The sequence below is a fragment of the Trachemys scripta genome, chromosome 8 (assembly GCF_013100865.1).
Source record: "Trachemys scripta elegans isolate TJP31775 chromosome 8, CAS_Tse_1.0, whole genome shotgun sequence".
NCBI classification, from domain to species: domain Eukaryota; kingdom Metazoa; phylum Chordata; order Testudines; family Emydidae; genus Trachemys; species Trachemys scripta.
The window spans coordinates 35663798-35676345 of record NC_048305.1 but is presented as its reverse complement, the minus strand read 5'-3'; the positions used below and the strand labels follow the sequence as shown (position 1 = coordinate 35676345).

Genomic DNA, 12548 nt, shown 5'->3' with positions numbered 1-12548 from the left:
CTGTGAAGAACTTCAAAAAGATCTCACAAAACTAAGTGATTGGGCAACAAAATGGCAAATGAAATTTAATGTGGATAAATGTAAAGTAATGCACATTGGAAAAAATAACCCCAACTATACATACAATATGATGGGGACTAATTTAGCTACAACTAATCAGGAAAGAGATCTTGGAGTCATCGTGGATAGTTCTCTGAAGACGTCCACGCATTGTGCAGTGGCAGTCAAAAAAGCACATGGGATGTTAGGAATCATTAAAAAAGGGCTAGAGAATAAGACAGAGAATATCTTATTGCCCTTATATAAATCCATGGTATGCCCACATCTTGAATACTGCGTACAGATGTGGTCTCCTCATCTCAAAAAAGATATACTGGCATTAGAAAAAGTTCAAAAAAGGGCAACTAAAATGATTAAGGGTTTGGAACGGGTCCCATATGAGGAGAGATTAAAGAGGCTAGGACTTTTCAGCTTGAAAAAGAGGAGACTAAGGAGGAATATAATGGAGGTATATAAAATCATGAGTGGTGTGGAGAAAGTGAATAAGGAAAAGTTATTTACTTGTTCTCATAGTATTAGAACTAGGGGCCACCAAATGAAATTAATGGGCAGCAGGTTTAAAACAAATAAAAGGAAGTTCTTCTTCACACAGCACACAGTCAACTGTGGAACTCCTTGCCTGAGGAGGTTGTGAAGGCTAGGACTATAACAGGGTTTAAAAGAGAACTAGATAAATTCATGGAGGTTAAGTCCATTAATGGCTATTAGCTAGGATGGGTAAGGAATGGTGTCCCTAGTCTCTGTTTGTCAGAGGGTAGAGATGGATGGCAGGAGAGAGATCACTTGATCATTACCTGTTAGGTTCACTCCCTCTGGGGCACCTGGCATTGGCCACTGTCAGTAGACAGGATACTGGGTGGATGGACCTTTGGTCTGACCCAGTATGGCCGTTCTTATGTTCTCCTCTGCCTTTTCCTGCCTCTGCCCCCACCCAGCCTCTTCCTGCCCGCGCTCCACCTCTTCCTGCCCCGTTCCGCCTCCTCTCTTGAGCACGTGCCGCACCCTCACTCCTCCCCCAAATGGCACACCATAAAATATAAATATGTATATATAACGTAGGTGGGAGGGTGGGTGTGTACACCACATATGTGGAGGCATTACCAATGGGATACATAGAAGAACCACATGATAAATTGCAAAGCCGTAAGGTAAATATTTTTCGTTAACATTGGTGCACTTCGATTGGTCTCTGCCTGCTAATTCTCTTTCAGGTACATATTGTAACATTCTGAACCCCTGATTAACTTCAAACATACACCTCTTTTATTTAAAAGAATTTGACCTGCCCTTGAAATGTTTCCTCCTTTGCTCCCCAAATATGGTATTTCTTTGCAGATGTACACCGGTCTGAGGCCCAGGACAGGGGAAATTCCACATTTAAGAAAGTAGGGAATGATTCCCAGGCAGTTTAATTTAATTATAGGCAACACAGGTAACGATGCCTGTAGTTAAAATTGCTTATAACTTGCTATTCTAACACACTGTTTTCAGTTGTTTATAACTTTACCACACTGAAACGTTAAACCATTTATATACATATAAAGAGCTGGCTGAAAAATAAAAATAGTTCACAAAACTTTCAAGAACTTCCAAGATGGTTTCATTCCTTTGCTTTTTGAAACAGGTTGATTTTCATTTTGTGAAATTTTCTACTGAAATTTCTTAAGGCAACATGTATCAATTTACAATTAGAAATTTTTTTATTTTTAAACATTCTACTGTGGGACTAAACTGACCAATCAAAACTGACAATGAAGAAGAAAACCCCTTGCATGAAATAAAAAACTCAAGATCAAACCTAGAGAACAGTAAATGAAAGTGGATACAAAAAACCTGATAAGTGAAAATTTTTGAGATAAAAAAATGTTTGCTAAAATTTCTGCAAACTGGGGAAATATTGTGAAAATATTTTTAATCACATCCATCTGAAGCTGCTCAGACGTTTGGAATGTTAGAATAAGTCATGTCGGGAGATGAATTACTGGGTAAATCAACTGAGCTAGACAACAATGCATTTATCAGATGGCTCCATAACTTAGCACATTATCTTCATATATATATATTTAAAAAAATCAATTGACATGATAGAAAACTGAAATAAAATAAATCTAGAACCAGGGTTTACATGATAAACAAAAGGTTCGGAAGAATACCTTAGTTAGGTCCATTTCTCTCCTGCCCTTCCATCTTGTGTTGTCATTTATACCTGTGCAAAGTGGTTGTGAAATGCTACCAGATGGCAGCATTTTGCACTCCCTTTGGCCAGGTATAAATGGTGAGTCAAAATGCAAAGCAGGGAAAAATGAGGCTCTGCGGTAAGGAAATGGCAAAAGACTCAAAAATGGAGCATAAAAGAGGAACCTGCTTTAGATGAGACTATTACTGTAGTCCATGAGGGTTAGTGCTAATCCCTCAAAGTTCAGTACAATCGCAGAGAAACACTTGTCTTTCTCTACCACAAAACTGGTTACTGTGGAAATTGGAGCATAATAACATTCACGTCCACAAATTAGGAATGATCATGTTTTGTGTATGGTGGCCTCTGCTTTATATGCAACGATGTATGTACAGGGTCTGAATGTTCATGCAGGCAAGACTGCTGTTGATGCATATAGGTGTTTTCCTGTATACGGCTGAACCATCAACACCCGTTGGGTGTGATACTATACAGAAACTCTCAGCTATTTTGAATATTTTCAGTTTAACTGCATTGTTGGGCTATTAAGTAAACTGTATTTCTCTCAGCAATATCTCTCCAACATAAATTGCTTGCTTATTTTTAACTAATTTGAAGTTTCAATGGTATATGATCAGATTTTTGTTTAATTCAGCACTACTCCTGTTCTTTCTAATGAAAGCAAGGTCAAAGGTGGAAGAGTATAAACGTCAAAGAAACTTTGAGAACAATTCTGATTTTTAGATTCTCAGGGATTGTTGTCTTGCACAAGCAACTACATATTTGCATAATTAATTATGTACAGCACATACACAATGAACTACACCCCTGTAAGAGCTACTATAGCCAATAGACGTGCACTGTCAACATGGATGTAAGTGGATTTTAAAAGCCGTGTTGCAGGATGCACCTGCGTATCGGAGATCAGACTTCAGACTATGTGCACAGAAGTCTCCTCATTAATTAAGGATAATAGATTGTATCGTTTTGCTTGGAACTGTTTGAAGGCCTGCACATCCGGAAAGGCTTGTGAAATTGATGAGTGCCTACTCCGGGTGTGCAAGTTCAGGAGACAGTTTTACAAGATCCTTGCTGCAGCTATGTATGCTGGCCTTTCTGGTGTCAGGATATGTCTCCCAACTGTGTACGTTTATTCCAACTAAAAGCTGAATTCCATCTCAGGTACTAATAGACATGTCTCATCTCTAGAGAATTCATGATTAACTACCATTGCTATCTCTTTGAACATTTCTTTACATGGAGCAATACCTCTTATGGGAATTAAAAACATATTAATGCATACATTGTGTTCCTAGTTACTGCTACTGAGACAATGAATAGGAAAAGCTAACCTGCTTTAACCACACAGTGTGTATATATTTTGTATATTCAGAAATCTTTGACAGACCTGTTTTTCTTTTTTTCTTTCTCTTCCTTATCCTCTTTCTGCATTGGCAGAGCATCTTGGATTTGAATTAAAGGGTATGGAACAACCATTCATTTGTTAATCAGAAGCCATTAAGAGCTGCCCACAGTCCTTAACATTACGGCTTTGATGGGATGATTAAAAAATCAGCTGTTCTGCTCTTTTTACTGGCACCCAGAAAGATATTTGGATCAAAAAAACCCAAATGTGAACCTATAAAAATACACATGTATTTGTAGCAGCACATTTTTCTTTGTCATGCTAAGAAGCACTATGTGCAAGGCATTACTGGTATACTAAATTGTTATGTGTCTCCTCACTGCAAATCTTTTTTCTGTATTTAACTTGAAGAGCTGGGGTTTGTGTTACTTTGAAAGGTGACCAGCAAATGTAGCTTGGTAATGGACAAATATTCCAGTAACAGAAAGTCTAGAATTTAGGCTACTGGGGAACAAGAAGGGCGTGATTCCGGAGTCGTTCTGCATGTAGCCCTCCCACTGAAATCAAAGAGAGTGCAGTGGGGGGTCAGAGTCATGATTTTCTCACAAAATATGTGCTTGGTTTGAAAGAAATTGGTTTCAAGAGGTAAATCAATTCAAGTCAGCTGAATTATCCTGGAAGTGTAGTGAAGTCAATTGGGGAGTGTCTTTCCATTGACTTCATTGAGCATTGATGTAGCTCAAGGAATATAGGCTAAAGTTTTCAAAAGCATCTTAGGCTCAGACCCTCAAAGGTATTAAAGGATCTGAGTCTTAGTGACTTACAAGCTTTTGAAAATTTTACCATTAGATAATTTTAGGAACAGGAAAACCCCATTTGGCCAAACACATGGCTCCTTTCTAGGCGATCATAATGCCGCTCTTTTGTCCTGCATTCCCCTTAACTCTCTCTCCAGCAGTACAGTGCAGGGGTCTCTTGAGTTCACATTTTGTGCTGCAGTCATATTCCCTTGTACTGCGTCCCCTCTCATTTGTTTTCTGTGTGTGGCATAGTTCTGGCAGAGTTCTCTGTTTACCCCTATTTTTTACATTGCCATTTGCTCAGTGTGCAAAACCATAAAGAGCCAAGGTCCACAGTCCTTATTCAGGGCCATACCATGTTTCTGTATTGAAGGAGCTGGCATAAAAATGGATGGAATCATATTGCCTCAAGTTCTTACTCAGTCAAAACTCCCAGTGCAGTTTTGGTTGGTTAAGACAGCAGGATTTGGCCTGCTGACTATGCTGATGCCTCTTTGCAAACCTCTCTCACATTCCTCCAGGGGCCATATTGTTCTCACGGTTGCACCCATGTAACCACATTGGCTTCAGTGGGGTTATGCTTGGGTAACTGAGAGCAGAATTTGGTTTAAATTTCCAGTAAAAGCTACCTCCATTCTGTAAACACTTCCTTTATCGCTTCCTGCAGATCCCTGAGACCTGCTGTTGCCTTGTGTTGCATCCTTTCTAAGTGAATGTCTTCCTTTGAGCAATATGGTGCCCAGCTGTGCACACAGAGATCCACAGGGGATCTGATAAGTGCCCTGAACTGTTTTTCCCTCTGTTTATATATCTTTAGTCCAGATTCAGTGCAGCCAGAGAGATATGTTAGCTCAGTATAGCACAGAGCAGACCTCCATGGTTAAGACACTTTAATTCCATTTGATGGGCTCACTGGGGCATGAGCCGCTCACCTCTGGCGTCTGGGGACTAAAGTCTTTTCTCAGCTATCCGGTGCAAATCACTAGACACTAACGTAATGAGAGTGGGCTTTGTCTCCCAGGGACCCAAATCCTTTCTTCCCCAGGGTCTGGTCCTGGGTGCTCCCAACTCCCACTGGTTTGAATGGAAATGGTGGGACTGGGGATCTTGCAAAGGAGGGTCAGCACCCGTTTAGATCGGGCTCCCAGTGCAAAGGGGTTTGGTGGTTTCAGCACAGTCCCCAATGGATATTTGTCCACCTTTCCAAACTGCCACACCATTGAGCAGCATTCGGCACAGGTAGTAGCCTCTGCTCCAGAGTAGCCCAGAATCAGCCTGCCAGGACTGATTCACATCCTCCCAGCAGACAGTTCTGTGCTACAGAAAGTGAGTTCATTTTGGAGAAGGAATTATAGAGAAATTGGTGCTGCTACTACAAATACACTTTAAATAACATTTAGAATTGAGGATTTTTGACATCCCTTTTTAGTTTACTTCTGTCTTGTTTTCCTTGTCCATTCCCAGTCTCATTATTAGGCAATAAACATTAATATGCTGGATCTTTAGCTGTCTTCTCTACTTCATCCATTCTTCACTTTCCATGTGTTTGCTGTAGTACCCATGGCTGGAACTGTGACTGTGTCTGCATTACTTGACATTAAATGATTTGTCCATAATGTCATTGTTTTAGAATGATGATGATGACTATTATTTATTAATTGTTATAACATTACAGGTGTGCATGGCACTTTAGAGACAAACATTGACTGGCCCTACCACAAAGATCTTATAATATAAATTAAACATAAAATCATTGTATAGATATTTACATTATTTTCTTTCTGTCACTGTCCCAGTGAGTTTATGTAACATGAAGGGATTATGTTATCAGCCATCAATTTACTGAGACTTCGTGGAGCCAACCTAGATTATTTTCAACAGTCATGCATTGAATTGTGCTGCACAGTGAGTTTGGGATTTGATCCATGGGAAAAAGGGTTGCAGTCTAGATGAAAGTTGTGGAGGAAAAACTAACTCATTTGGTAGTTTTTCCTCCCCCATCACTATCCCTCCTTTTTTCCATTAAATAAAGGCAAGGTTTGCATCTGAAAAAAAATAACATTTTTGCAGCAAAAATTGTGAACAGTGAAAATTCTCTATGAAAGTATCATTTCACCTGGTTTCAAGGTAGAACCGGATCACTTTCCCCCTCCTTCCTCACCCACTGTGAACAAATATGTTCACCCAGCAGAAAAAATCCTGAACAGATTCATCCACAAGCAATAAAAATCACATCTAGCTGCTTTGGCAAATTTGTATTAAATCTCTCAAAACTCAGGCTCGGCCTTTGCACATGCAATACTCCACAACAGCGATCAAATGGAGAACAGATTGCTTGCTGTCTGTATGGAATTCATAATACCAACTGTGAAAAAGAGACTGTCAGAACTTTCTGAGCTGCTCCCAAATAGAGTTAACTCTACACTAAGATCCACAAAGGTATCTTGTTACGCCATCCATAATTTTTTAGAGCTGACTAAAATCTAAATGAATTTTCTGTTTTTTTCAAAATTAAATGCTAAAAATTTGATTACGTCAACTAGAATTGGTTCACAAAATCCACTGAAGGGAGGTTTATATTGCATTTCTGAGATTGGGGCAGCCAGTCCTGACAGCTCAAAAGAGTAATGTTTCCTATTTGTGAGGTGAGCAATGCCTGAGGCCTGTAGAGCACTGCTCACCTTAGCGAAATAAAATCATGCTTCTTGTCTATTTTAGCTGTCCCTGTTGTTTTTGTGCTTGTACTATCAGTTGTGACAGTGCAGTAGCTCCTCCTTCACCATTAGTCACACTGGAGTTATAGACGCTGACAATGAAAATCTCCCAATCTTTGGTCCCCTCCAGTCAGGTCATGGCCCCGCTTGTATTTCTTAAGTTTGATGACCTCCCAAGATGGAATGTACATTTGCATTAATGATTCCAACAACAACATGATTGAACTGGAGAACTTGGACTGTTTGACTGAGTGAAAGGGGCTATACTGATGAAATCCAGGCGTGGAAAGGTGCAGCTCTCCCTTTCCATGTTTCCACCAGTACAGAATATGCACAGCGTTCCCCACCAGGCAAAAATACAGGGAAGGGGAAAGCAAAAAAGCTGAGCTAACATCCCAATCCAAATGTGAGTTCTTCCCAAAAGAGGACATATGATGATTTGACGTAATGGGGAGGCCAGAGAACATCAGATCAGACCGCATGCTCCAACAACCAACAACAAATCATCAGTATGAGTCTGCATCACAAGTGAAACAAATCACCTCTGTGCAAAGGGTCAGCACAGGACCTCAGCACCATTTAGGTCCCACCTTAACCCTTTAGGGCTAGTGAAGAAGGTTTGGGCTGGCCGTCTGCATAGGGGTAAATTTTATCCCAGTTGAGGAGGAACTTGATGAATTGCTTCTCAGAGGACACGCTACCCTAACCCAGTATTGGCCAAGGAATGCACATGGAGGCACCAAAGCTTGGGAGATTCTTGATGTCATCCTCTCTAATGAATGTTGAAGGAAGATGCCTATAGTGGTGGAACTAGGATGCAGAAAGGACAGAATAGGTAAGAAATTCTCTATTCTTGTCACCTGTAATAACGACTATGCTAAAAGTCTCCTCTCTGGCCTGCAGTGTGAATAGCTGTGTATGCTGCATTCATTCCCTACCCAGAACTCGTGTTCAGTTCAGCAGAAGCTTAACATGCAGGACATGTGCAGCCTGTGTCATAGAGGTTCACAGTGCAGAGCAGAGTGAATGGAGATTTCCCCCGCTTTTTGGATCACTGCTTTAGAACGGATGTTCACAGTGAACAAAGTGAAATATTTCTGATTTATTTTTACACGTTGATAAAAAGAAACAAAACCAGGTGGATTTTGACACTCTCTGGCCTCTGAAGTAACTACTGCTGGTTTTCTCCTGTTTAGACCCTCAGAAAGAGAATAACCTTTTCTATATTAGGTACTTCCAAAAGTGGTGGGCTAAGACAGGCTCAAATCCCAAATTATTTTCTCTTAGCCTTTTCTTAAATACTTTTTATCCTACTACCAGGAGATGACTCTAGCATTCCTAGCACCTGATGCCATTCTTACTTTCCTTCTGGTTTTACCTCCTATAGCTTTGCATTTGCTGGGGATACCAGATATAGTGTAGTGAGGGCACTTAGTGTCTCCTGGTGGAACATTCCACCCTAACAACTTCAGCAGGATTTTTCTTGCCTAATTTCTATAAGAAAATGTTCTAGAGAATGCTAATTAAGGGACAAACCCCAACAACCCGGAATGCTGTATAAATAATACATGCTATTGGGGCATATTGACTTATTCATGGTACAAATCTTTTTTTGGTTCTCCCTCCCATTGGGTTCACAAGATGATATAGTGGGCCAAATTTTTCTCTCAGTTATGCAGTTGGAAATCCAGTTACTCCATTGATTTCAGTGGATCTGCACCCATGTAACTGAGGGCAGAGCTTGGCCTACTGTATTCATACAAGAAGAATAAATGCCCCTAGCCATGTGATTGGTTGAGGATATTTGGGTTGAACTAAGTTGAGGCAATCTGAATCTTAGCTTTTCCCCTGACTCCATCCTGAACAGTTTTATGGACCTGATCAGTTTGGATAAATTACTTCTCTCCAAGAGTGTGCTGTTAATCTGTTGCAAGTGACTGATTTCATTGGCGCTGAAAAGTCTTCCATTACAAATAACTATGGATCTCTCTTGCTCGTTACAGCCATATCTTAATAGAAACACTAGATCACTGATGAAGTTCAGTTTAATTTCTCAAGTGTATGTGAGTTGTACAGTGTGGTTGAGACCATGCAGTGTCCCATGATACAACTCATTCCTGGACCACAATTGCCAAGAGGATTAACTGAGATGAATCTGTGTTACTGTTTGGGTTGAAAAATTAATTAGATTACTTCCCAGGATTTCATTAAAAAAATCCACTGCTGTTATTGGTTACTGGATTTTCAATACTCTGTCCCATCCCTGTCTTCCAATAGCCAAACCACCTCTCCTCCATGCCCACCCAACCTTTGATTATTTAAAAGTTTTTCCTTTCAGCATCTGTGTGCTTTTGTGCATCAGATGTTGTGGTTATGGAATAACTCTAGGACCTATAGCATGCAGTTGCTGCAAGAAAAAAAGCAGTCCTGAGGCCAGCAGAGAGAGATATGCTGGACCTTGTGATGGGGCCATTGAAGGATCAGTGTATATATGTGTGAGGATGGATGTGACAATCGGAGTCCAGACACCCCAAAGGAAGAACAGAGGTTCTGAACCCCAAAGAATAAGCAATTGAATCAATTGGTTGTATCTGATATTACTGTGTATAAAAATGTGTTGTGTCAGGTCTTTTATGAAAGCTTGTAATGTTCTGGCAATATTCTGTAATATTTTTATTCCCACCAGGTCTCTGTTGTGTGTGTGGCAAAGTGAACTGATAGCTGGGCACTGGTTTCACTCCATTGGGGGTGACGAACTAGAGGGGAAAAATACAAGTGTTGGGTAGTTAAGAACTTGGGGAAACAGATTTGGGGGGACTTGGCACTGAAGGGCTGTTGAGGTCACCCTGCCAGGGATTACTAGACTGGTGGAAGCCAGGGTGAAAAAGTACACTCATAGGCTGGCTACTGGTGTCAGAGCTCTGAGCCATGGCAGCCTAGCGTTAGGCCCCCCCAAATTACAGGGCAGGTAGTGACAGAACCCCTTACTGGTCTGGGTGGTGCCCAAAAGAGTTGGTAGGATTTGAACCTGTGTGGGGAATCTCCCAGTAGCCAGCCTACAAGCATAAGGGTGACCTCAACATCCCCTTCTGGTCCCAAGTCCCCGCAAATCCATCTCAGGTTACCCAGAAAACAAACATAAAGGCACAATCTCAGGCTCTACATGTCTGTAATAGCTAATTTCCCTTTTATAATACAAGTTACCTATTCCCACTGAACAGTTTCCCAGCATGCTCTCTGACCAAGACATGCACTTCACTTAGATGCTGGTCCTCAGTTTTTGGGTGTCCTTCACTTCAAAACCCCTCTCTCTTAAGGGTTTGCAGTTTTTTTGTCTTTCTCTCAGACTATGGTGATTCATGGAGGGGAAATTCTTCCTCTCTTAGGTTGGGTCTACATTAAAAAATTAAGTTGACCCAGCCATGTCACTCAAAGGTGTGAAAAATCCACACCCCGAGGTACGTAGTTAAGCTGACCTAGCCCTCAGTGTAGACAGCGGTAGGTCAATGCAAGAATTCTTCCTTCGACCTAGCTACCACATCTCAGGGATGTGGGTTAGCTACAGTGACCAGAGAACCCCTCCCATCATTGCTAGGGTGATCAGATAGCAAGTGTGAAAAATCAGGATGGGGATAGGAGGTAATAGGTACCTATATAAGAGAAATCCCCAAATATCAGGACTGTCCCTATAAAATCAGGACATCTGGTCATCCTCGTCATTGCAGGGGGTAGTTACACTGAAGCAGTACAGCTGTCCCACTATAGTGGTTTAAGTGTAGACTTAGCCTCAGTTTTCCAAGACTGGGATTTATTTGTTTTTTTATTTCAAGTTGTTTCAGTGTTTTCCCATTCATGCTAATGGTCCACCATTGTCTCTTCCTGGCTGGACAATGGACGGGTACTTGAAGTAAGTTCTGTGTAAACAACTGGTTTAAGAGGAGCCCATCTCTGTTGTGAGGTGTGCTTGAAATTGTAGTTCTGGAAATGAGCATAGTAGTCTAGATTAATAATTACATACATTTCTAATCCCAGTCTGTCTATGTATCTCCTAAGGACCATCAAGTTAGAACATCACAAGCTTTCATAACGACCTGACTTGACATATTTGTATACACAATAACATTGTATACCACCAGTTGGTTCAGTTGCTTATTCTTCGGGGTTCACACCCTCCGTTTTCCCCTTGGAGTGTCTGGACCCTAATTGTCTCAGTGGGTGTGGTCAGGGTCCTGTTTATTGGATTAGCAAGGCACCTGGGGAATTTGCTAGAAAGGAAAGAGAAGCGTTATGGGGCTATTGGAGATCATGGACTAGAGGTCACAGAGCTGTTATAGGGGAGGAGAGGGGCCAATGATAAGTTTGCTGGGATGCAGAAGGGAGGGATTACTGGGCTGAAGGAGGAAGCCATGAGAAGAGGAGGAGAGAATGGTAGGAGATCTCAATGTGTTTGGGGAGGTTTGGGATAATCATCCAAGCCTTTGGGTGCTTATCAGAACTGGACCATGGAACACTTTGAGATCTGCTGATGACTAGTCTACATGGGTTGGATTCTGCTCCTATTTGTGTGTTCAGAACACATTATTTTCACTGGAGTATGTTTTTAATTAGTATATTTTTCTAACCTTTGCAGAAGCTGAAGAGCTCTATCAGAAGAGAGTTTTAACCATCACTGGAATCTGCGTTGCATTGCTTGTGGTTGGAATAGTATGTGTGGTCGCTTACTGTAAAACCAAGTGAGTACCAGCAAACAAATCAAATCTAACAGCAATATTCAAGCTTTGGGTTCACACTTCTAGCTATGGCACTCACTGACCTAAGATAATACTCAAAGGAGATGCTGTACTGTGCTTCTCACTTACAGCAGAGAAAATGCAAGGTCTAATAGGGCAGGGGAGTGGAAGTCAAAACTCTCTCTATGCCTGACCCTGTTTAGAGTTCGTAGAGGTACCAGATTGTGCGGGACATTCTGCATTTCAGCTGAATCAGCCTCATTTTGCTAAGCCAGGCAATGTACTGTGGATGAGAGAACAAAACTCCCTGTAGCAGTGGGAAAAATCCATTAGGCTGGGACCTAGGTGACCATGACTTCTGGTCTCATCTCTCAGAGTAGCAGCCATGTTAGTCTGTATCTGCAAAAAGAACAGGAATACTTGTGGCACCTTAGAGACTAACAAATTTATTTAAGCATAAGCTTTCGTGGGCTCCAGCCCACTTCATCGGATGCATGGAATGGAACACACAGAAGATATTTATACATACAGAGAACATGAAAGGGTGGAAGTAGCCATACCAACTGTAAGAGGCCAATCAATTGAGATGAGCTATCATCAGCAGGAGAAAAAAAACCTTTGAAGTGATAATCGAGATGACCCATAGAAGGTGTGAGGATACTTAACATGGGGAAATAGATTCAATTAGTGTAATGACCCAAC

General features: G+C 41.2%; 1 protein-coding gene across 1 annotated transcript in view; it reads left to right on the top strand.

Moving 5' to 3' along the window:
• The window catches only part of NRG2 (neuregulin 2), a 331862-nt gene extending 320013 nt beyond the window's left edge, over positions 1–11849 (top strand). Inside the window, exon 8 of the mRNA XM_034778371.1 lies at positions 11747–11849. Coding sequence (XP_034634262.1) covers positions 11747–11779 — 33 coding nt within the window. The 3' untranslated portion in view covers positions 11780–11849. The remainder of the gene's footprint in view (positions 1–11746) is intronic.
• Positions 11850–12548: the final 699 nt, after the last annotated feature.